The sequence below is a fragment of the Manduca sexta genome, chromosome 7 (assembly GCF_014839805.1).
Source record: "Manduca sexta isolate Smith_Timp_Sample1 chromosome 7, JHU_Msex_v1.0, whole genome shotgun sequence".
NCBI classification, from domain to species: Eukaryota; Metazoa; Arthropoda; class Insecta; order Lepidoptera; family Sphingidae; genus Manduca; species Manduca sexta.
The window spans coordinates 6057075-6081543 of NC_051121.1; the positions used below are offsets into that span (position 1 = coordinate 6057075).

The 24469-nt window shown below is 32.9% G+C and overlaps 2 protein-coding genes and 1 long non-coding RNA gene across 5 annotated transcripts in view; 1 reads left to right on the plus strand and 2 right to left on the minus strand.

Annotated features, from left to right (window-relative positions):
* Nucleotides 1-867: 867 nt before the first annotated feature.
* On the minus strand, nucleotides 868-6329 carry LOC119193852. Its single transcript, XR_005114087.1, has 3 exons — nucleotides 5703-6329; nucleotides 5242-5353; nucleotides 868-5020 (listed from the first exon to the last, which is right to left on the minus strand). It is a non-coding gene; the product is annotated as an uncharacterized LOC119193852 (long non-coding RNA).
* Nucleotides 6330-7241: 912 nt separating this feature from the next.
* Nucleotides 7242-9896, minus strand: LOC115441390. 3 transcript variants are annotated; one of them, XM_037436332.1, is made up of 7 exons: nucleotides 9776-9896; nucleotides 9332-9354; nucleotides 9178-9248; nucleotides 8406-8512; nucleotides 8295-8333; nucleotides 7979-8102; nucleotides 7242-7494 (listed from the first exon to the last, which is right to left on the minus strand). In XM_037436332.1, the coding sequence occupies exons 1-7, from the start codon at nucleotides 9789-9791 to the stop codon at nucleotides 7344-7346; spliced, it is 531 nt and encodes a 176-aa protein (XP_037292229.1). In that variant the 5' UTR covers nucleotides 9792-9896; the 3' UTR covers nucleotides 7242-7343. The 3 variants fall into 3 exon arrangements, with proteins under 3 accessions (XP_037292229.1, XP_030022031.2, XP_030022032.2); XM_030166171.2 differs by lacking the exon at nucleotides 9776-9896 and adding an exon at nucleotides 9441-9769; XM_030166172.2 differs by lacking the exons at nucleotides 7979-8102; nucleotides 9776-9896 and adding an exon at nucleotides 9441-9769 and having other exon boundaries at nucleotides 7379-7494.
* A 567-nt stretch (nucleotides 9897-10463) lies between these two features.
* Nucleotides 10464-24469, plus strand: part of LOC115441381 — a 41455-nt gene continuing 27449 nt past the window's right edge. The window contains exons 1-3 of the mRNA XM_030166159.2: nucleotides 10464-10884; nucleotides 11390-11596; nucleotides 13651-13689. Coding sequence (XP_030022019.1) covers nucleotides 11485-11596; nucleotides 13651-13689 — 151 coding nt within the window. The 5' untranslated portion in view covers nucleotides 10464-10884; nucleotides 11390-11484. The remainder of the gene's footprint in view (nucleotides 10885-11389; nucleotides 11597-13650; nucleotides 13690-24469) is intronic.

Consider the following 24469-nt stretch of genomic DNA (forward strand, 5'->3'; position numbering starts at 1 on the left):
GCTGAAGACTGGCCGTCGTCTAGTCCCGATCTTAATCCGCTGGATTATGATTTGTGGTCAGTTTTAGAGAGTACAGCTTGCTCTAAACGCCATGATAATTTGGAGTCCCTAAAACAATCTATACGATTGGCGGTGAAGAATTTTCCCATGGAAAGAGTGCGTGCTTCTATTGATAACTGGCCTCATCGTTTAAAGGACTGTATTGCAGCCAATGGAGACCACTTCGAATAAGCTTTTTATATTTTTAATTGTTTTATATTTATGTATTAAACTGACACACTGTAAAAGTAATAAATGTTATTTGCAGTTAACAATTTTCTTTTTTCTTTATTACAATATTTATGGCAAGACTAGGTATACGTGTACTCCAATATTCGCCGTCGGAAGTTGTAAATTATAAATTTCGTTTAATAGATTCCTGGACTCTATTACCTCAGAGAAAAAGTTCTGTGCCAGCCAAATACCTGGACGCAATTGGAATCATAGCACCACGACAGAAATGCGATCAGCTCCTTACAAGTAAAAAGACTTGCAGGTGATAAAGCAGGCGATCCCATCCGATTTTAGAGAGTTTTATGAGAATTTACCTCAACGATGACCTCAAATAATATTTTTTACTACTTACTTACTGCACGACAGTTCTTAATAATGAACTAACGATTTTAATATGCACAAGTTTTAATAAACGATTTGTTCTAAAAATATTATGATAATTTATTTAATGTGATAAAATGATTACCCCAATTTAATAGAAATATAAATAGGATTTTCTAAAGCAAAAAATTGCTGACTCCATTTTTCTGTAATAATTCTACAGCATTTGATAGTTAAGTGTTGTTTCGTGCAAATAAATAAAACTTAATGTAATATCTGCCAACGGGATCTTCATTTTTAAGTAATAAGATGTTAATTCTTTTACAAATTATCTACTATAGAGTTAGCAGACCAGCACTCTTAGACGACGATACATATGATAATGTGATTTTCGGCAACACAGTTGCCATATTTCAATTGTAAATAGAATACACCTTTGAACATCACTTCAACTTAAATATTATAAATGAAAAAAATAATAATAATTCCATCTAATAATTATAAGCAAAAGGAATATATTAAAGACTTTATAGACAAAGTTTTGAAAATATTGTTTTTAATTACGGTCAGGGAACTCTATTCCGTCTACAGGAGCATATTCGTCTTTTTGCTATTACGAGCATTCTATTCGAAGGAGAGCTTTGATAGCCGTATAGGTAAATAGGGGATTTTTTTACTTTCTAACCTATACGGCTATCGAAGCTGTCCTTCGAATAGAGCGCCCGTAATTGCAAAAAGACGGATATACCCCTATAACAAAATAAGGCCATCTGATCTTACTTATTTTATTCTTATCAAAATTGTCAATTAGCTAAATAGCTTAGGATTTTTTTTTCTTGAGGTAATAGTAAATTAATTCCAATAGCGAGATTTTTTAATAAATATAATCTGAACACAATTTTGGATCGTTGTATTGGGCTGAGGTCAGATGGTTCTCATATTGTGATTGGTGGGTTAATATTGTTTTTAATGTTATGCTCAGATTATTATTACAAGTTATTGTAGCAATATATTGCGCAAGAACTTACGTTAAAGTTTACAATAGCGGTCACATTACAATAGTTCTATACACATACGACTTGCCGCAAGTCCTGCAAGCTTCAATATGCAAAAGTCACCTTGCCATGATTGCATACACGGTAAACCTTGCTATGTATACTATAGAACCGTGTATCCTGTGACACAGGTATGAGTGGCAAATAGCAATGCAGCTCATATACGTTTTGCTTACACTAATCACAATGTGGTTAGTCATGATTACGCACATAATTCGCCAAATGATCAGGCATCATGTGATTAAAACGTAAAGTATACAATGGTACATAAATCAGGTATTTTAAGAATTATATCGGTCTGACCCAAGCCCTTCACATACATTACAGAGACTAATACAAAAAATACGGTAATTCCTTATATCGATGGCTCCTAAGTAAACTATCGTAACTGAAAGAATTGCGACATTCACATTTTTAAGGTTGTATCTTGGTTCTATTTACTACCAAACCTATTAAAAAAAGTTAGTAAATAAAGATTATTAAGATTTTTTTTGTTTATTAACTTTGAAATATTAAAAAAGTAAATATCGCAATGTTTCCAGATACGATAGTTTACTTAGGAGTCATCGATATTTTAGAAGTGGAAATATTTAAGGGAAATGTCTCAACATATTACTCTTTTAATTACGACCATTGGGCTTATCAGTCAACTTATGTCGAGTAAACTTCTAAATATTCACTCCTGTAGATTAATGTCAGTCGCGACCAAAAATAAAGCTAAATTAATTTACCTTGGCTTGCATAGCTGAGAAATCTTTCCATACTTGAGAACTTTGAAACTATGCAAACCAACTTAGGTATATGTGGTTTTTCAGCCATGCGAATTGCGATCTAAACGAATTCAGCTTTATTCTTGATCACCAACCGGCTTTACTCTTTACCCTTCATTTTGTTTACATAAAAGCATTTGACTATTAGTAAAAGTTGGAATTAAATATTTTAAGAATCATATTATATCTTGTAAACGACCATGCATAAACTACAAAAATATGTATATTATAAAATATGTATTCTATTATTAGTCTATTTCATGAAGTTTGTGCGTTCGTATTGTTTATTTTCTGAGTTGATATTGAGAAATATAGAATATATTGTTGCATTATAAATATACTGATTTCTTCTTAAGATCTCAAAATAGTTCGTAATAAACAATATATAACTAGCCTTTGTCTACTCCGCTCGCGTGAAAATTTCACTCAGGGGCAATGTAGCTTCGTATTAGTAAAAAAATCAAAATCGGTTTAGTACTTTCTGAGATTATTAGCCCATTCAAACAATCTCCAGCTTATAATACTACTGTAGATAAAAATGTTATTGTAAAGTATCAGACATATTATTACACTATGGTATTTATGATTGTATACTTAGATTATAGATTAGGTTGAATTATTAACTATATTGCTTGTCATGGTATGTTTATTAATGCTAATAACATTTTACAGGTATTCCAAGCCATTTGAAATATACCCCATCTCACACATTAACCAAGTTCAAGACCCAGCCTGAACAAAGAAAGAAAAGCTTCAAAACCTACTTCTACTAAAAAAGCCTTAAAATATAATAATAATACATTTCAATTTACAATAACAAGCATTCATATCGAACCTCACAGTAAACTAGATCTCTAAGGGTTCCTAAGCGTACATATAATTGATAATATTAGCAACACTACATTCTATAAGAAGTTTTGAGTTCTATCAAACATCTAAGGCATTATTTTAAATATAGGAACTTTAAAAATTATCTGGATTTAAATAAATATTTGCACGATTTAAAAAAAAATATGGAGTTGCACTACTATTAATTTTTTAGCAAAACAAATTGAATTTTTATAGATTAAACTGGTATTTATAAATTTTTTCTTATTAAAATCAATTAGCATAAATTTTCTACGCTACATTGTGTTCATAACATGATGATATTAAGTTCTGATTTCTTAAATATTTATAAAGATTTATAACTGATTAATATTATAAACGCAATATATCATAATCTACAAATTGGCAAGAGATTACTTAAAGCTAAAACATATTATAGTTTCAAATTGCAATAGTAAATGGTAAGACACATTGTTTAATTCCACATTTTCCATTTAAACACGAAAAAAAACATTAGACTCCGAATCATATATTGTCATAAGATACGTTGGCATTTCTACCAATTCCTGTGGCTTAACAAAAGGATGAAATGATTGAGAAAAAGTACAGGCCCTCGACATCAAGAGGTCCTAAAATTTTGAGAAGTTTTTTCGTGTATTCAGACCTCAGAACAGATCACTGGAATAATCAATACATATGGCTACAGATAATTTATGTTAGGAAGGGCCCCATTAAATTAAGTAGCCACAATGCTTTTCAGTGTGATACAGCACTAACAAGATCAAGTACATCCAGGTATGATGTCTTGAATAAAAGGTATTGTAACAATATCAGTTCTGCCCATTATGAATCCTTATGAGAAAAATTATAGAAGGTAGTCCTCCAAAACTATAATACTTATAGGTAATTAACAACAATCTGAATTGAAAATCAGTCAACCAAATTCCTGAGATTCTGCTATGAGATCAGTATCCTAGGTGTTTTAATTTGAAATCTAGCATCACTGCAGCTTTGAAAACAAATTCTACATTCTACTGACTACTTGTATTTGTATATGGAAGTATGTAAGTACAGGCTAAACCACAAATTTATTTACTGCGGCAAAGTTTTTAAAAATTGAAGCACTTACATAATACATTAAGAGAGAGTACATTTTACTAATTTCCATTATTCCTATAAATATATTTTTAGATATCCCACAAAAGCTGAAGCAGTCAAAATAAGTATGACTTAGATTATAGAAAATATAGAACTTTTTTTTTAAATATATATGATTATATTACATTTCTAAGTATAATTCTTATAGTTACAAAGAGACCAGCTCCTGAAAAATGGAAAGGGTCGAATGTACAATTCCAATTATAAAAAAACCACTCCAGGTGGCAATGAACCAATTAATAGACCAATCTGGCAGTAGTGTAATTACATATGGCACAAAATTATTACTGAACTCCAACCATTATCCATTGACATCAATATCACAATAAATCATATCGTCAACACCAAATTCTGCTGTTTTCCATCACAAAGCATGCGCATGATTTTTACAATTAGCCTTTGCTAATGTCATAATCTTCTCTGACGAGGGCTAATAAGAAATAATGCCACTGAATGAACTACAGTATGATACCCACATCTGGAACCATGATGGTGCATGATTCATTAGCTAGTGGTGATTGGCAGTCTGGTGGTTTTCTCTCCAGTTCATCGAGATCAACTTTGATACCTTTCTTCTTTGCCATTTCGACAACGTAATATTTCAGTTTCAAGTCGCTGGAATTTAAATAAATTTAATTTAATATAAGTTTAATAAAACATAGACAAATTTAAGCGTCTTTACAAAAGACTTATTCGGTGAAGATGGTTTGTTAAAATAAATATAAGATATATTTATAGAATTTTATGAGTTGAAATGAAAAAGTGTAAATTATCTCAGTTTCACAAGTAGAAAAGGCAAAAGCATAGGCAATTTTTTTTATAAATATAATACTGACCTGAACTTCATGCATAAACAGCACAAGCAGCTTAATATAATCATGGACACTAGCACACAGGCTGTTGTGATGACCATGTCCAACAAACTAGCGCCCAACATTGTTCACACAACTGAAAGTTATAAAACATGGGCAGTCTATATTTTATTTATTGAAGTCAAATGTATTTTAAAAATTATAAATACTAATGTTTAGAAAAAAACATAAGTTGCTAGTCTGAGACGTGAGAATGTTTTCTAGTAATAACATTTACTTAATAATTAGAAACTGGTGGATGTCCAGTGGCCGAAAGTGAACCGTTGAACTGAATATATTTGTAACACATATTGTTCATGAATTTTATTTTTCTGCACTCTTTCACTAAAACAACTTTAATCATGCAAAATCTCACACCTCTCCGTGTGCGCAACGTACTTCAAACAACGTTTTCCCTTCACGTATTAATAATTATAAATACTCACGATTTGTCCTCCCAATTACAGTTAATTCCGCATCGCAGTCAATCTTCCGATTTTCTTACTACTTTGAAGCCGATGGTATAAGGTGTTATTTATTTTTTAGTTGTTTACGTATAATTTATTAGGACATAACATTTGTTTTCCTAGCTTCTTCAAACAGATATAAATATTATTAAATTTTTATATGAGATGTACGAATTGGTAAATTAAAGTTGAAAGTCTTGCGTAGTATTTGTATTCTCTTTAGTTGAAAGTGACACTGACAGTAAACGCCAAAACCTGAAACCGGAATTCGGAAGGCGGAAGCAGTGTTTCCCTTACGATTTTAGTTTCATCCTAGATTTTCTAAGGATATAGATATCATTTGTTACAGACTGATATAAATTTCCTTCAAAACAGTAAACAGAGCTATAAAATAAACAAAAATGTTGTTTACTATAAATACTTAATTAATTTAAAACGATTAGATTGATTTTCACCCAAAATTCCTTAAATCCCTATCCATAAAAAAAATCCTCAGATGAATAAAATTATAACATTTTGCCGCAAAACAAGTAAGTATATATCTCGTAAGGTAGAATTTACGGCAATGAGAATTAGATGTTTCGTCTGCTGAAGTTTCGGCAATATTATTAACCCGTCATGACTTGTCAAAATTTTATTTTCAAATATGTACAGGTAGCTGAATGTTTGCCGCCAAACATTGACAGCTACGCGTGTGACGGAAAAATAACCTTATTATGTAGTATATAAGGTTATAATCCCGTGACACACGCAAATGTCATGTAGCTGTCTTGGCTCGCCGGCGAGCAATTTTTATTTATTCATGAAATAAATAAAAGCTTGATGAATATAAAAGGAAGACATATTGACAACTATAAACATACCACTGTGTCTTTAAAATTAACTTGTAATGTCTTTATCCTACGAATAAATTTTATCAGATGAGTTCCGGAATAAAGTTCCCGCTATATATTTATCCGGGATAGAAAGTAGGCTACGTCCTTTTCAGGGTGTCAAACAATATTCATACTATTATTTTTTATTATTATTTATATTATTACATATTATGTCATCGAGATTTGGGTAGTTTTGAGTTTATCGCGTTCAGACAAGTAGACAAATGCGGTGGGAGACTTTATGTTATAGGTAATATATTTCTTTAGTACAATTCTTTAAGAGAAACAATTTCGTCAAACAGATTTGTTACATAAGTATAACCGTTTACGCAGTAGACGCAACGGAAGCTCTAAAAAGGAATAAATTGTCCGCTCCTATTGATCATAGCGTAATGTTATAATATTGCCTATAGCCTTCCTCGATAAATGAAAAGAAATTACAATTCTAATTAGTAGTTTCTGAGATTAACGCATTCAAACAAACTCTTTAGCTTTAGGTATCTATAATATAAAAAACAGTCTAAGTAGCTAAATTTTAAATTAAGTATTCGCCTACGAGAAACAGATCTCATGTTTGTATACCACTTTTGGTTTAAATGATAGATACCTATCAAGATCAAGATGTTAGAATTACACAAAAATATATTATGTTTATTATAGAACATTTTATTTTTTGTACAAATAGTAAATCATATTGTTCAAATTTAACAATGTACGTATTACATTGTTGATACTGATTGATTAATCATACTACAAACACTCCTGTACCTCCGACCAACACATTGCAGCTCTCTTCCTTCGGCAATGATTTAGACCTCGGGACTGTCCTTGTAGGATTATAATTCTTCTTTAGCTTCTTCGCGACGCCTTTTACATTATTTTTAAGTTGCCGATCACTGAAAATAAAATGAATTCAAAAGCCTGTGTACCTTATCTGTAGTAAAGTGTGGGATGACGTAGCCTGTCTTGTAAAAAAAAATTAAACATCCCTTTACAAACTTCCGCTTCGTGTTAGGGGCTATTATCATTCTTAATTATAATTCGTGTAATAATTGAATTCTTTCATGTAAGTACACGTTTTATCCCTGCTAGAAATGTATATTTTTTATCTGCTTAATAATTGCATAGGTGTGGATAATTCGTCAAAAAGTTCTTTCCTACTCAATAAAGGCGTCAAGATTTTTTTCTATTGTGCCTTCTACCAACACGATGGCTGTGCGATATCGAAATCCTGTGTTACAACTCCCTAGCTTCTCGATAAAAATATATTTATAGTCATACGAACAGACATGAAATAATGGATAACGTCAGTCCCTTCCAATCAAACAATATCTGGTGATATATATATTTTTCCCCGTAATAGTTTTATTATGTACCTACCTATAATTTATATGACAGCAGTAGACACAGGCGGTCACAATGCATATGCTGGCGCAAACCATAAATATTATCACAGATATTATAATTCCTTGAAAAATCTTCTCTGCTTCTATACGAATATTTTCTATAAATTAAAAACATTTACTATAAGTTTAATTACCGAAAAAGATATAAAATATATTATTTTTATGATTGCAATACCATGTGTTTCAATTTTACCTATGTTCATAAAAAATATTTAAATAGTTAAGGATGTCTAGTGTAAATAATTTACAAGAGTGTCGGCAATAACGAAAGAATTATCAAGCTAACATACTTGCCATTCCGTCGTCATTAGCGATATCATGGTCTGCGGCTGGAAAAAAAAACTAAGCTATAAAGTTGCTATACTGTATACACGATAAAAGCTGAATACTTTATTTAGTACCCTCATATTTGTGTCCTGATTTTTCTACGCTTGTTTGTGCTAATGCTTTTATCATATATTCCATATTTAATACGCATTCTTTTAGGGTCTCGTTGTATATATAGGCTCTGAAATGCAAATAATTAAAATTATCGAAATGTTCAATGTCGCGTCAATAAATCAAAATATATATTTATTAATAATGCCAGGCAAAAAAGAAAAAAAAACAACACAAAATGTCATAAGAGAATCAAACATAAATAAATAGGTATACTACAGTGTACAGTTGAATTATGTTAATTTAAAAGCTCAGGAAAAACTACGTACTTATTATATTATATATATTTTTTCTAAATTTTTGATACTCATTAAGGCGATACCTCAAGGTCCATTTTCATACATTTTGTTTCGGCTTTAATCTGGGTAACTAAACAAGTATTGGCAAGTAAAGAATTTAAATTCACGTCTAGTTAGTGATTAGTTCTCGCAGTTGAAGAAAAATGTAAAATAATTAATAATCATGGATATTTCTGCCTTTAAAATTTCGTCATATTAAATTTTAAAGGCCGAAATATCCATGATTATTAATTATTTTTACGTTTTTCTTCAACTGCGAGAACTAATCACTAACTAGACGTGAATTTAAATTCTTTACTTGCCAATACTTGTTTAGTTACCCAGATTAAAGCCGAAACAAAATGTATGAAAATGGACCTTGAGGTATCGCCTTAAATCAATTTTATATTAAATAAAGGAAGTTAGTAGGCTACGTAGTTTAGGGTGACAAACATACGGATCGCATCCACATATTTCGTAACATTCCAACGGGTTGAGTTCTTTTTCAATGTATACTAGGCTTAAGCTCTGAAATAAATAAATATTATAAGGTATAAGTGTAATTTTGTTGATTTAATAAAATAAAACAACAAATAAGTTGTAACACTCACATTGTCTGTTAAGGCTCCTGAAACTAAAAGTAATAGGTAATTAGTTTAGCTAAGTCACACTAAGTAATTATAATGAATAGGAAATCATATTGTATTATTTAAAACTTACTGGATGCAGCAAAGACCGAATTTAAAAGAAGTATACTTATTAAAATGCCAATGATTTTATTTTTATGAATCATCTTGTTTTAAACACAAATATATTACTATGGTGTTTACAATAGGTATTATGTTTCAAAAGAGTGCAATTCGTTTAAAAATAGCACTGCAAAATATCCTTTCTTTTATATGTTATACGTAAATAATACTAATAAAGTACTTTATTCACTGTTTCATTTATACCACCATCACAGTAAACTCTGTCTATTAAAATTAGGAACAGATTTAGTCTGGTAAAGTGTCAGATTTAAAATAGATTGACCTCGAAACAAAGACCGTGATTACCTACTTCCTTACGCATGACGATTAGACGTACTACTGATACAGAATAACTTCTGTGTTACACTTTTATTTACGAGTATAATACAAATGTAAAACAAAATATGTGTTCTTTTTTTCAGAAACAGAAAATTATAATAATTTCCTCTCACAAATAAAATATGACTTGTAAGTTATAGGCGATAAATATTGCAACATAGAAAGCTATTGTTTATTCATTAGTTATAGTTTGTACGTAAATTATGTACAATAAAATAATATTTTTATTGCTATATAATGCAATAAATAGAACTTTTAAATCCAATGTACATACTTAGAGCCTACATATTTTGTATTTGGTCTCAATGCTTATAAAAATTGCTATCTTTAATGAATAGCGTGTATTGGAACGCACTTCTGACACTTGAATACGAATGCTTTCAACCTAGCAATGATAAAATCTTTTAATTGCTTATTAAACTAAGGTAGTTATTGATTATTAACTTTCAATCTACCATTGTGCGTAATTAATTTATTTCTGTTATAATTTTTTCTTCGTATCAAGTAGCTGTCGCTGTCATTGACTGTCAAGAAGTTTTATGTTTGTTATCTCGCTCCCTCTTCGATAAACACTTTGCATATCTTTAGGTGTGAAAGAGTAAACAATAGCTAATAATGTTGGTCTTCATTCACATACGTCGTGGCAAATAGCCCGCTCATCTCAAAACTCAAATCAAAAAACCAGTTTATTTACCGACCACATCCGCATCGCGCGCGGTCGCAGTGGATAAGAACATATTTTTAATTCGGGTTTTCTACGTAGATAAAAATTCGTTTATTTTGTTGTGGTTAAAAGTGACGGACGCGTTTAAAATTAAATCAAACAAGTGAAAACATCCTTTCGTAAAACTTTTGAAGGCATACAATATAGCCTGTGATCTAGGTGTGTCGTAGTTCGAAATTTAAATTGTGTGTGAACTTTGTGCATTAAGGTGAAAAAAACACAGGTTTCATAATAAAATCGTCGTAAAAATATTAAAAAGTTCGAAGTTTATGTTGATCGTCAATAAAATCGATTATTTCTTGCATAGTTGAGTGATCACCGTGTGACTTAGCGACGAGATAGGCAGACAAACGTAAGTAAAAGTTGCGTTAAAATAACTGTTACCAGGCTTAGACGCTTATGTATTTTACGGTCCAATTCACCGTGTTAAAATTTTGCCTGTAGGTTTCTGGTTTGATTGTCATTGTTTAAATAATTCTAATAAGAAAAAAATAAGGGGGAATGTTCAATGTTGTAGTTACGTACTGTTTTGATTTTTGCATTCCTTTGTGCGCTGCGTGCCCGGCCCCGACCGGTTTTTGATATGACAATACAATGCTAAAAGACTTCAATTCGCTACTGTAATGTAAACTTATCGGTATGCAGACAGAACTGCTTGATTTTTAATCACAAAATGTTCTCGAACAGAGAAAGTAAGACAAGCTTAAAAAAACTAAAGACAAAATATGAATTCCAAAGATAACTAAAAACACTCAATCAAAATCTGTAGCAGTAATTTATTTCAATATATTTAAATAGTGTTTCACTAAAAACTGTTTTAGTAACTGCTCAAAAAACATCATTGTATTTGTCAACAGGATGCCCAGGATGCTGCACCAACCTCACCGAACATCATCAAATCGATCCTGATGTTATGTAGCGCATTCCTAGTGTTTGGCTGAGTCATGCAGCCATGGCCAGCGGGAAGATTCTGTATTCCATAGCAGTGGTGGTTCTTGGCTTCATCTGTTTTGTTGTTGGAGCTGTTGCAGTCGGATTGCCAACTTGGGGAGAGTTTATTAGTTGTAAGTATTTGTATTAATTATATTAATTGTAATATACTTCCACTAGTAAAAAGATTGGTCTGGAAATCTAGGGCAGGTCTAATTTCACCAACGATCTTTAAAAGGTCTTTAAAAGCGATCTTTAAAAGCGGAAAGAGAGAGAGAAAAAAAAATATCTAAAAATGTATGTTTTGCAGCAAAGTATCTTTAACTATCTATCTTTTAGTGTGTATTATGAAATAAAGGGCTTTTTCAGTGAATTAAGCTACTGCTACTGTGAAGATTTCTCTTTTAATCTCATAAATGTAATATAATTATTGTGTATGTCTCTATAATTTGTTATACAAGAATTTTTCCTATTAAGTTTTGTTAAAACTTAAATAATTTACTTCATATGCTCTTTAAATGACTTGTTTTTAATAATGTAAAGTTTCCCACAATTGTCTTATGTTGTTGCTATGGAATGGATATCATACATATTTTTTGTTGAAGAACTCATTTTATTGTATAAAATAAGATAGTTTATATTATGTAAACTCATTATTCTTAATAAATATCCAAAATGTCTACAATAAAATGAGGTTCTTGATTATAAACCTTTATACATGTTAAAACTGTAATTAATTTACTATAAAGTAGTTATTTAACTTAGAATATATTTTTAAGTAAAAATACTAAGGCCCTTTTACCTACTAGTTATTACTCAAAGTTGTGAATGAGTTATTCCGGGATAAAACTCCTGCTTTATATTTTCTGAAGATAAAACATAGTTTACGTCCCACCTGAGATGTCAAACCATCTCCATGCCAAATAGAAAAAAAATTGGTATTTTGAGTTTATCGCATTCAGACAGACAGTTGCGGTGTGGAGACTTTGTTTTATAATATGTAAGGATGCCACAAGATATTCTTTTTAATAACTCTGTGAGACTATTTTCATTACCTTCAGTGTGTTATATTTGTTAGAAGTCAAAAATAAGCAAACCAATATTTTCTTGGCATTTTTTTGTACTCCTATTGTGCATGTAACTTATATTTTATTTGATGTAAAGTATAGTTTCAATATATTAAGTAATGTCGATGAAATAGAGCCTGAAAGAAAAATATTTATAATAAATATACCATAATAATTTGGAAAAGCGCAGTCTTATATGATCAGGTATTTTTGAATGCCTGAATTTATGCTATAATATGCAACTTAAAACTGTTCACACAATAATATTTATATTCTCAGGAACCAAAGGTTTTTAAGAAAGTAGCATGGCATTATACTAGTTCAAAGGCATTTGCAGAATTACTTCCACAATTTCTTTAATTTACTTTAGAAACAAATCTACTTAATTACCTTTTTAAAATATTAATAGAAATAGGCCTCAAAATATGCCATTTTGCACAAAATAATAGCAAGATTCTACTATACCAATTATTTACTATTCACTGTCTGGTTCAAGTACATGTATGACATTCACGAGGACACATGAGTCACTGTTTTGTGTGGTAAATTAACAATTGGCATGCTCTGGCCTACAGCATGTGCCTTATTAAATATTCTATTGGGCACTTCACATAGAAATGCATATTGAGGATGCAGTTACATGTATAAGGGTCCACAATAGTGTAGTTTTAAAGTCAAATGGGTTTTGTCATCGTCTGGACAAAGTACGAAAAATAATAATTAAAAGCGATTTTTATTGCTAAAAATTTTCAAGCACATTCTGTGAAAACAATTTAGTAATTGAATTAAAAGTGAAGCAACAGTAAAAAAATATATACATTTCTGTGCGCAAGAGTAGGACACATACAGGGATTATTGATATCTCTCTCTCATGATCTCTCTCTTACATCTGCACAAATATGTGGTGACATCAAATACTAGCATTGCATTTCCTTTCCGATTTCTCACACTTATTCCTTATACAAAGGGCATTTATAATTCTACAACCCTTTTATCAAACATCAAAATATTTAAATAAATATGATTATTTTTGAGAATATTTCGAAAATTCTTCAAATGCCAACTAAAACGAGTCATGATGAAGGTAATAAAAGATTGATTCGACTGTCCTATTGTTTCAGATGATTCTGATCGACAGTACAGCGGCCAACCGTTTTATCGTAAGTAATAAGTTTTATAATTTCTTCCTTAGTTGCCGAACTTTGACGTTCAGCATTTTTTCTTATATCAAACTGTTTCATTTTATTGACACTATAGAACCAAAGCTTAGATAACTTATAATTATGTCTAATTATTATAATTGAACGTTGAATATTATTACAGTGATTGATACTAATTCTTGATCAACTTAACCTCATTCACGATTTATGTATCTAGTTATAAACAAATTCGATTATCAGTCAAATCTAGCTTTAATCCGACATAGAATAAGGGTTATTTAGCTATATATAATATAATTAGATTCAATGTCTAGGCGAAGTTATTTAAAATCTAGTGATCACAAATCATCATAAAGTTGCTACTCGAATACTTCCCAACGTTTTATGTATCTAGTTATAAACAAATTCGATTATCAATCAAATCTAGCTCTAATCCAACATATAATAATGCTCATTTGGCCCAGATATAACATTATTAGATTCAACGTCTAGACAGAAGTAATTTAAGATCGACTAATCACAAATCATCCATCCGGTATACGGCTCCGTAATGTCTATGGTGCTTTCAACTCGAAATTATACTTTTACGAGATTATTAAATGGGTCATAACATTCCAAATTCCGTTAGAATACTGATAAAAACCTTCACTGTCCGTCGAGGTTATTAACTTCACGCGATTTAGATCCTTCTAACTGTTATATCTTAACGACGCTTTTTACATAAACTTTTTATAATTTTTCAATCTTACATAAAATTAAAAAAAAAATAGTTATGCGTTGAGTAAACGTTAATGTTAATCTACAATCTCGAAAATAATGCAGGAGTTTCGTACCGTCAAAAGTGGGTCGCGTCGGGTGACTTCGTTTAGTATTACCGTTGATTTTGGTACCTTCGTACTTCGCCTTTCTAACTGATGTGTGGTAGTCACGAACTACGGCGTGTCTGTGATGATGCCCTTGATAATGAAGTATATATTTATTTGTAGTAGAGTTTGTACACCAAAATACTGATAGATCTTGTCTTTTACGTTATTGAAAAAAATATAAAATGCTTACTGTTCCCTTATAATTAACCACTTCTCTAAGATTTCCAATTTCAATTTCTCTTTTGTTTTATATAATATTATACTAAAGTTTTGTTAATGTTATTAATTTCAATGCGAAAGATCGTGAAGATAGTTGGATGATTGTTTAAACAAAACACAGAAACATGCCCTGGATTCATAAACATGCCATGAAGGGAAAACAAAAAACATGTCCTAGATTAATAAAGGCTACATCCCTAAAACGTACACAGACCGAATTTTATCCTGGTAAAGATTACACACGGATGGATCCGCGGTCTGTAATTTTAAAAACACATTTGAATAACTTACACTTTTTACATTCTGGAATGTGTAGAAAAAATTATATCGTATTTACTTATTTGAACAATATAATAATCACAGACGCCATTGACGCGTTATGTAATTGCAACATTTATTAGCCGTTACCATATCCGTTAATTAGATAGTAAAGTAATTAACTGATATTATGAAGCTATTAAAATGTTTTGATACCAACATGGCTTGCGTAAACTGAATTCGCGAAAACGTGACAAATCTAGATTTAATATTAATTTTAAACGTGACCTGATCATGATTTCTGATTCTCCGCGCCTTCAAGGCTTGGTTCCATTGTTAATTTGTCGTATCGTAACTTTTAGCAAGTTAGGAGAACAACATGACATGATGTATGTCTAAACAGTCAAACTAAATATATATAGGGAGAGGCGAACCGGGCATCCGCCCAGGTCCTCGCGCTTGCAAGGGGCTCGCGCGGTCCCTTAAATGGCCTTTTTACGATCTTACCGACGAAAGTGTTAAAACCCGGCAGCTTTTGTATTGCTCTCTGGGCCTCGCGGCGTTTTTTTGCTTTCACGTCGAAGAATATTTTTTTTATTCCTTTGAATGATGAGACGAGCTTGCCGTTCGCCTGATGGTGAACGGTACGACCGCACATAAACAGTAGAAACTCCATCCAACACCTTGTATTACAAAGTATTGTTTGGTATTCCACTGCGCTCACCATCCTGATACATGAGGTGTTACGTCTTCTTATTATGTCCAGTAGTTACACTTCGTACAATGTCTTTCAAACCGTAACACAACAGTGACTACACACTGCTGTTTGGCGGCAGTAATGGACATTGCGGTGGTACCTACCCAGGCCAACTCTCACATATGAGAACTAGTACTACCACCAGTAAAGTAAGTATTTAGGGCCACCAGTGGATATAAGTAATACGCTTATACATCGAGTCTTAAGATTCTTGCTTTAGAGAGTAGCAAATTCTTATTGTAATCGTAGAAATCGGTAAATATTTTGCTGTTAAAAAATCATATAAAAACGTCAACCATTAAACTTTTTAAACGAAATATAAATAGTATTGCAGAAATACAATGAAACTCTTATTATATTTAATGCAATATTTTTTTGTCGGATGAAACACGGATATTACGGATTCAAGTATTTTAATAATAAATTTATGTTACGTTCTAAATATTATCATTATTTTAGTATGAATGTAAGATACATTTAAGAAAACTAGTGTTTAACAAGGTGGTGAGAGATTATTAGCTATAACCTACTTTTGAATATAGCAAGTTGCCTATTTTTAAACACGCAGACTGTTAAACACGCTAACTTGCATGTTACAAGAATAATAATTAAGAATATATTTAAGGTATTGTGTCATCTGTCAGCTATGAAAAGAATTATCATTAGGTTTCATATTATAAACATACGACAATTATTGTCTAATTTAGATATAGCTATATACTAAAGAAAAAAACTCGCAAAAATCATTTCGTAAATGTTTTTTATTTTTTATACAATAGTTTTTGTATTTTGAAATGAAAAATATTTTTTCATTTTTAATTGTTTATTTTGCTCTTAGATATCTACTCTGTTTCGTACGTGAACTAACATTTATTGATATTATATTAAAATTCTCCGGTCCAACGCACAAATGTTTTCACGAACGTTTTTTGATTGCAGTCACAACCAATGATTATAATTTATGACCAAACCTGAAACTTTCAGCAGTACAAAAATAGAAAGTGTATTGTGCCTCTTAACAGTTGCATTGGCTTTGCAACGGGTATTGACTGTTGTTCAGTCCGATGTAAACATTGCTAAAACCAAATCCAAAATATGTCATTTCGCACGTGGTCACTCATTGCATCGCACGCACTAAATATGATAACACTGCACAAGATCACCTTTTATGGGGCTTTTAAAAATATGTCGCGCGTCAAAGAGTTCATTGACCCCGGGACCTCTGTGACAAAACTGGGTGGGTGATGTGCGGGACGGTTATGGTGGAGCCTTTTTTACAACGCACCGTGCATTCAACTGTGTACGGAATATTAAAAGCCATCTCGTTGCCAAATGACTTTATTCGTCACGTTTTAACATAGCCGGATTTCGTTTTGTATCGCTATCGCTTTTGTATTCTGTGCGGAAAAAAAGTGGTTTAACGTTTTCTCTCTCCATTGTATTGGACGAGTGTTAGCAGATTTGAACATTTTTGATGATTTTTTGTTAATTTTATAAGTATTTTTCTCTAAAGCCGCATAGTATGAAATCACAGGAATATCTTTACATGTACCCATACTTTACTTGGGTATCTTTTAGGCAAAACAATACGAAATATACTCTGTGAACACTCCCGATCCCAAAGAAACCTTTCGGCGCGATAATTTCACGCCAAGCCATGAATGTCGTCAAACAGTTTGTATATTATTATTACACATTAGACTACAGTTGAACTCTATAATTTAGGTAAAGCAAAACATTTTTGCTTGGTAAAGTTCACGAACAGGTAGGTTTAATGTTGCCAGATGTCGTGAGACCACTGACATGCCAAGTTTTATAGCTGCTGTTGCTTTTAAAAAAATATAATGACACCGCTCCTTTATAAGTGCGATCTTTGATCCTTACAGAATGGCGGTATGAGGTCTTTGTTGGCAAAAAGTAAGGGATATCAACCTTTTTTCTATAGGTACCCGAAATATTTTTTAATTACCCAGTTAACAGTTTAGAAAAAGTGTTCGCTGCTAAATGCAGGCCGCTTCTAACACGTTGGGTCTGGAAATCTTTAGGGGAGACCTATGTTAAGTAATGGATTTCGAAGAGCTGAAGAAGTTCGTAGAAAAATCAATATTATGCCCCAATACAGTTGCTATTTATTACTGGTAGAAAGATATAATTACGGGTATATTCTGCATTTCAAACTTGAACATTACAAAGCGGGAACAACCTCATGGAATATCAATAGATATTCGATGATTATAAACGCACTATTGTATTTTAACAATAAGCTACCAAAGAATGACACCATTACTCCAACTAGACGACAGAGCTATAATTCTCGCCCACTAACATGTCGTAACGGTACATTTTCCAATAGAAAAATGCACATTGTTAATTCTAAATCAATTCGCGCCAGCAGTGGCAATAAACCCATTTAGCTCTAGCATAGCTTTTAAGATAAAATCAAACAATATACTTGTAGTACTATAATGTATGCAGGTAATGTGGTTCCGTAGGGAAGTCTTATAAACCGACAGCTGCCATTCTCAATAAAGGGTTGTTTAATTGGTTATTAAGGTACAATCGATATACATATCGATCAGCCGAGTAGAATTCCGCAAATTGTTTTAATTTTAATTGTATATCGATTTACGTGAAAACATTACGATCGATGGAATACTTAGAAATTCTGTTACAGCAATCGGGCAATAAAATTTGGCATTTCGACTTTTCCAAAAATATGAAAGTTTTAACAAGAAAGACTAATTTTACGCAGATTTATTTGTATCAAGTTTCAAATAGTAACTGTGTTTCCATTTATTGACTGTCTCACACACAACAATAAAGTTAAATCAATCTGTTTTGCAATATTGGTTTTAGTATTCATAAAACACAATAACACTTAACAAACAAAATGTGAACGTATAATCTGAAATCTGTTCGAACAGATGGTCCAAATTTCTCTTCACGGAACGAATATGTACTCACAATAGAATAACTGTTGTTAAGGTCTGCAACTCGGATCTTCGGTATCAGCATGACAGCGTAATTTTTTTGATAGGCAGACATCGACCTCGTGGCCAAACGCATGAAGGTCCTAAACAACAGTTTTTATCTCACGTTTTTGTTTGACAATTACTCTGTTTTCATTGTCCATGACTTTGATGCTAAATGAAGTGTCAAGTATGCAATTAACAACAGTTAATTTGTGCTCCATTAGAGTGCATTTCTTCCAACCGTTATTGTAGTAAAAACGACGAGATCACTCTTAATTTAATTTATATTTCGAGCCGCCTGGTTGCAACTAAAATTAAGACAAAAATATTCCTTTCAAATAGAAAGCTAACAATTTCAAGTGTCTTCGTTTTGCAATAGGTCTTTATCTTCGGAAAATAAAAACTTTTGAAAAATAATTTAAAATATAAACTAAGACAATCGTGACACGTATTCTAGTTTAATGAAACATCTAGTAACCATCTAGGACGGTGTTAGTATTTCCTCAATAACTAAAGAACAGCTAAAAACGTATATTTAATAATCATGTGAACGCATGATGAACAATGAATGTTTTTATGCGTCTTCCGATAAATCTTTATTGATCAAACTGCAAGCACTTGCTTAAGCAAACAAGGAATTAGTAATTACGAGTCGATAATTATGTACACGTTAGGCGGCTGTATCGACCAGAACCGTGTTATTACCACCATCGCAGTAATTGCATGAATAAATAGTAGTTCTACCTGGTACAAACTTAATCGAGGAAAACAATGTTGTGAAATATTCATGGCAACAGTTCTACGTTTACTTCGTAGGTTTCAACTTAATGTTTTTCAAATTCTTCTGTCTTTAAATAATAAATATATCAGCCATGTACATATAATGTATATACCCACTGCTGGGCACGGGCCTCCTTCTACTACTGCGACGAATCAGACCTCATCTACCACCCTGGTCTAGTGTTTTTAAATATTTAACTATAAAGGGAAACTTTCTATTTCCAATTATTTTTCGTGGCTACTCTTGTCGTTTTGGTCACGACTATTCAATATTGTTATAAAATAGAAAGTGTTTTTTTATCTTTGCCGTCCATCAGTAAATATTTGCTGTTTTCATAAGATTTATTTGTAATTCTGTCACGATTTTCATAATATCACTGAGAAATGATATTGCATCGTCAGTGGTTACGAATCCACTACGGAGTTTATATTTAGGTTAAGTTCAGATCAGATCGAAGTACCTATTCATTACGTAGTAACTGCGGTTTTCGTATCAATTGATACCTCTACTCTATACCTATAAACTGTTTAGCTTTCAGTATGTGTGGGAAATTATTAGAAGTAGCACACGTGTCTATCAAAACCTCGATAAACCCTTACAACAGCAAAAAGTTTCTTTAAGTAATGCAAACCTACTTCAGTTTTAATGTAAATGAACCTAAAGGAATATCCTTTTTTAACCGCATCTAGGCTATCGGTTTACCGGGGCGGGCCTGAATCATAAAATTTATCGTTGCAGTTTACGACTTATTGTTCGGTGTTTCTTTAACGGTCTAACAGTAATACTTCGTTGTAAAATGCAACTGCAAGTCACGAATGCCTTCTTAAATATTCAGCAAACTAAGTCACTGTCTTCTTTACGTAAGTGGTTTCAGTTACGATGCTATTTTTTCATGGACGTTTTGGAATCGATCAATTTCACTTGACAGTACAAAGTATAAGCAAGTTAAATATCTTCATTGTGGCCTACATACAGTTAAAGTTTTAAGAGGTCATTCCGTAGTGTAACTGGATTAAGTAGCGTATTTTACTTATAAGTCCCAGAAGCTCGTGTTAATTTTCAAATCGAGTATTGTGCGATTAGGTAAACATGGTTACCTGGGAATCAGATTAATCAGTTTCTTTTGAACCTCTTAATGAATAAAGGCATGACGACGTTTGTTACACACTACAAAAGTTTGCGTAATGCAAGACGTAAACCATGCGCAGGAATACAACAGTTTCATAATTTGAGTAAGGAAAAAATACGAGTTTTGCTAATTAGGTTCATAACTCAGTGCATTTAATTGCTTTAGGTTGCCAAATATTGCTGATTGCTCATTCAATTATAACTTGTTGAACACACGTACATAACCACCTTAAAGTTTAGCCTGTCGAAGTCAAAACTCCATTTGTGAACCGGTTGTGATATAACAATTGCTTCGATTGCTTAATGTAATTTCGAAGTAATTATAAAAAATAACGAGATGGTTCTTGCAAGAATGATAGTTGGTATTGACTTTGTTCAGCAGCTATCACTTTTTGTACCGAACTTGTTTCCACCGTTCCTGATCTCAACGTGTTTAATTTTGTTAAAGGCCAATGCAATCTTACTTGAATCTCAATTTGTACGGACATGCTATTGTTTTATAAAAGGGTATCGATATTTGTTGGTTAGATTTTAAACCATTAAAGGGAATGAGAAAAATTTAAAGCCTCCGGGCGATACAATTAATGCAGTTCGTTCAATGCCAGATACCTTACCTTAGTTGCCTTGGTCCTTTACTGTGAAAGGATTTGTTATTTTTATTTCACACCTTTTCGTTCCTTTGGAAAGTACAAAACGAGTTTTTGTATTTCGATACATAAGAAGTTTGGACTAATTCGTAAAATACATGTTGGGTATTCTAAAATTTTAAGTCCCTTATTAAATAGATTTTAAAATACACATTGTGTGGCGGTATAGCATCCATTATTTCCTCCTTCAGTTTGAGTTTAAATATATCTTTTATAAATATGTAAATACTTTCAACGATTACCTAATATAAAAACATTTATTTTATCAATAATTAAAAAGAAAAATATCCATATTGTAGGTATAATTGAAAGAGGTATATATTTAAAGACAAATTGGTTTCTATCTCTGGTCATTTTGAATTTTCGTATAGATCAAATATAATATATTCTATAATGCCCTCTATGTATGCACTACGACCCAAACTCTAAATGTGCACGACCTACGCAAATAACGCTAGCAAATGAGTCAAAAACTTTCATAGATTAAACGAAACTTCAAGATTTGGCACACAAGTTCAAATCCGTAAAAATGTTTTCAAACATATGAATAATTTTTTACAGTGCCATAAAATAGTGCAACTTATTAGGAAGATAGAAACTAAATTAAAAAATGTAATTAAAAGTACATCGTTCTATTATTACTTCGAGGAAATTATGATTCGGTCGTTGGTTCCAAGAAGCGACGATCTCTATTTCGCTTTATATTGGGTCATGGTCGGAGCAACCGCACTTTATTATTCAAATACCACTGTAATGAATAATGTGGCGACAGTGCATATAGTAAAATATATACCCTGACCAAAACAATTAAATATCTCCGCATGTTGTGGTAAAATATGAAAGTAATATCTTGTACTGACAAAGATAACTTTAAAAGAAATGGCGCCCCTAAATCAGGCTACACCTAAATCACGCTGTTGTATACATGTAAAGATTTTTCCTAGTGATTTTGGATGCTGTTAAGGCGTACGATTTGCATGAAAAAACCGTCCAAGTCACGACAATTTCTTATCATATTTACCGTACCATATAATCACTTTCACTGCGCAAGTAAAATAATTATCAAGCATTTATTCAAACCGGATTCAGCCACTACTAAAACTCGGATAAACGTAGTAAAGATGCAGCGATCGCTGAGATTAGGTAAAAGTCGGTCATTAAGCTGTCAAGTGACGCGTGCCTCGAGACTCATGGAGTCATTAATGGCCGGGTCGTGGTGTGATCACTTCCCACTACAAGTAACAATTGTTAAGTAGTTCACGGGTTTTAAATGCCGTGTAATGTCTGTCAATTTGAATAATTGTCCGGCTGCAATCTGAACCGCTTGCTGTGTTTTGGATTGTTAGCGCATTTATGATTGTATTCGTTTTGGTCTTTTTTATGTTTTACTTTGATTGCGGATAGTAATTGATTTACGACTTCAATGCGTCTTTTTTTTTTTTTTTTTTTTTTTTTTGTTTTCGCGGAGAAAGTGCCTTATGACTACCGCCCAGCCTTCGGGGGGGGGCGACTGAGCGGTTTTGTTGGGGTCACCGTGCCTTACGGCCCGACGTTGAGCCACCCGGATTTGATCTTGACCTTCGGGTGACCGCCGGGCCGAGTCCCTAACCTATATACACGCACGGCATACCAACTAAAACTCCGCGGTGGCCGTCTTCGGCGCATTAGGGACGACTGTGGGCTTCCTCTGACTGAAATGTTTAAGTTTTCGTCCGCAGTCGTCCCTGCGCGGTGCCGCCTGTTGCGGCCCGTCTCCTATGGGGGGGCTCAGAAGCCCCCGCGTAACCGAAGGACGCTCTCGGCGTCAACGGCAGCATGAGGCCTACCTTCCACGCTGCCGTCCATCTCGGGGGTCATCACAATGTGCGAGATGTGCACAACGTACACTAAGGGCGGACGGCCCCCAGCCGCCCGCCGACGACCCCCCGATGGCCCCTATTAGTCGCCTTTTACGACAGGCAGGGGATACCGTGGTGGAATTCTCCAAACGCCCCCATTCCACAGGGCGGGACTTCAATGCGTCTGACATTGGAAAGGAAGGAAGTAAACATAGGTATTGAAAAGAAAAGTTTCGAAGTATTTAAAGTGTGAGGATTAATGACTTGACTTCTTAAACCTGTTAAAGAATCAATTAAAGCGCTTACTATTGCTTTTAAATAGTTTCCTTTTCTCGTTAGGTTTAAATCGGCTTTTATACAAGACGGAATCCTCTCAGCTCGGGCTGACTTCGCGACACTGTATAAATTAAATTAGTATGCAGTCAGGAAATCGTGACGAGGCCTGCGTGCGTCTCTTAGCGTCTGCGACCTTCGGACTATTTGAAAGCGGGGTCTTGTCTAATTGACATTTCCTTGCACCTGTCTCCTTCAAGAAGGTTTCTTTGAGTAATGTTCAGTTCCGTTTGCTAGCAAATCACGCCCATATTGCCAATAGGAATCCAGACTCTTGAGGATATGCTGACTATTATAGATGAGACACTGAAGTTTAAGTTTGAAAGTTTTTTATAAGGATGTCTGTCGTCTACCTCATTCATTTTCGGTTCTCAATTTCCTTAAACACTGTGTTTTTCCTACTTGACATTGATATATTTTTTAACATTTTTTACTAACACGATCATGCTAAAACACAAAATTAGATGTGTACAGAATGAATAGACTTAATTTATACTAAACTGAGTCACACTTGAAAAACCTTCAGATATGTAATGCGGAAACGGCGTGTTACTGGTAATTTTCAGTTTCATTGTGTACAGAAACTACATCATAGGTAATACATACCTAACTCGCCAAACCATACGGGGGGACATTTCTCGCGTTCTAGGCACACAATGAATGTGTGTATACCCCATGGTTGCAATTACACTTTTACAATTGGGATCTAAGAAGGATTTCTTGTGAACATTTCCTCTCCTCTTCACTCCGCCCATCTTGATACTTCCTCTTCCTTCCCCTTCTTTCCTCACCTATTTCTCCTCTTCCTCTCTTCCTCCAGGGCCCCGCATTCGTTAAGCCGGGGGGAACCAGTATACCGTTCGCAGGTTTCCCTAGTGTTGACTGCGGGGTGGACAGTGTGATGCTTAATGCAGGTCTGATATTATCATAACTATATTGTTACTATAACGCGTTACTACTTCCTCCTAAAAGTAGTTTCCC

What these genes read in the sequence shown, in the direction of transcription:
- LOC115441390 (XM_030166171.2), bottom strand. Translation starts at nt 9,513, where the DNA reads ATGATTCATAAAAATAAAATCATTGGCATTTTAATAAGTATACTTCTT. An exon ending in GAAATATGTGGATGCGATCC is followed by an intron (nt 8,513 to 9,177) that starts GTATGTTTGTCA and finishes TTTGCATTTCAG; the next exon opens with AGCCTATATATACAACGAGA. An exon ending in TAATGACGACGGAATGGCAA is followed by an intron (nt 8,103 to 8,294) that starts GTATGTTAGCTT and finishes TTTAATTTATAG; the next exon opens with AAAATATTCGTATAGAAGCA.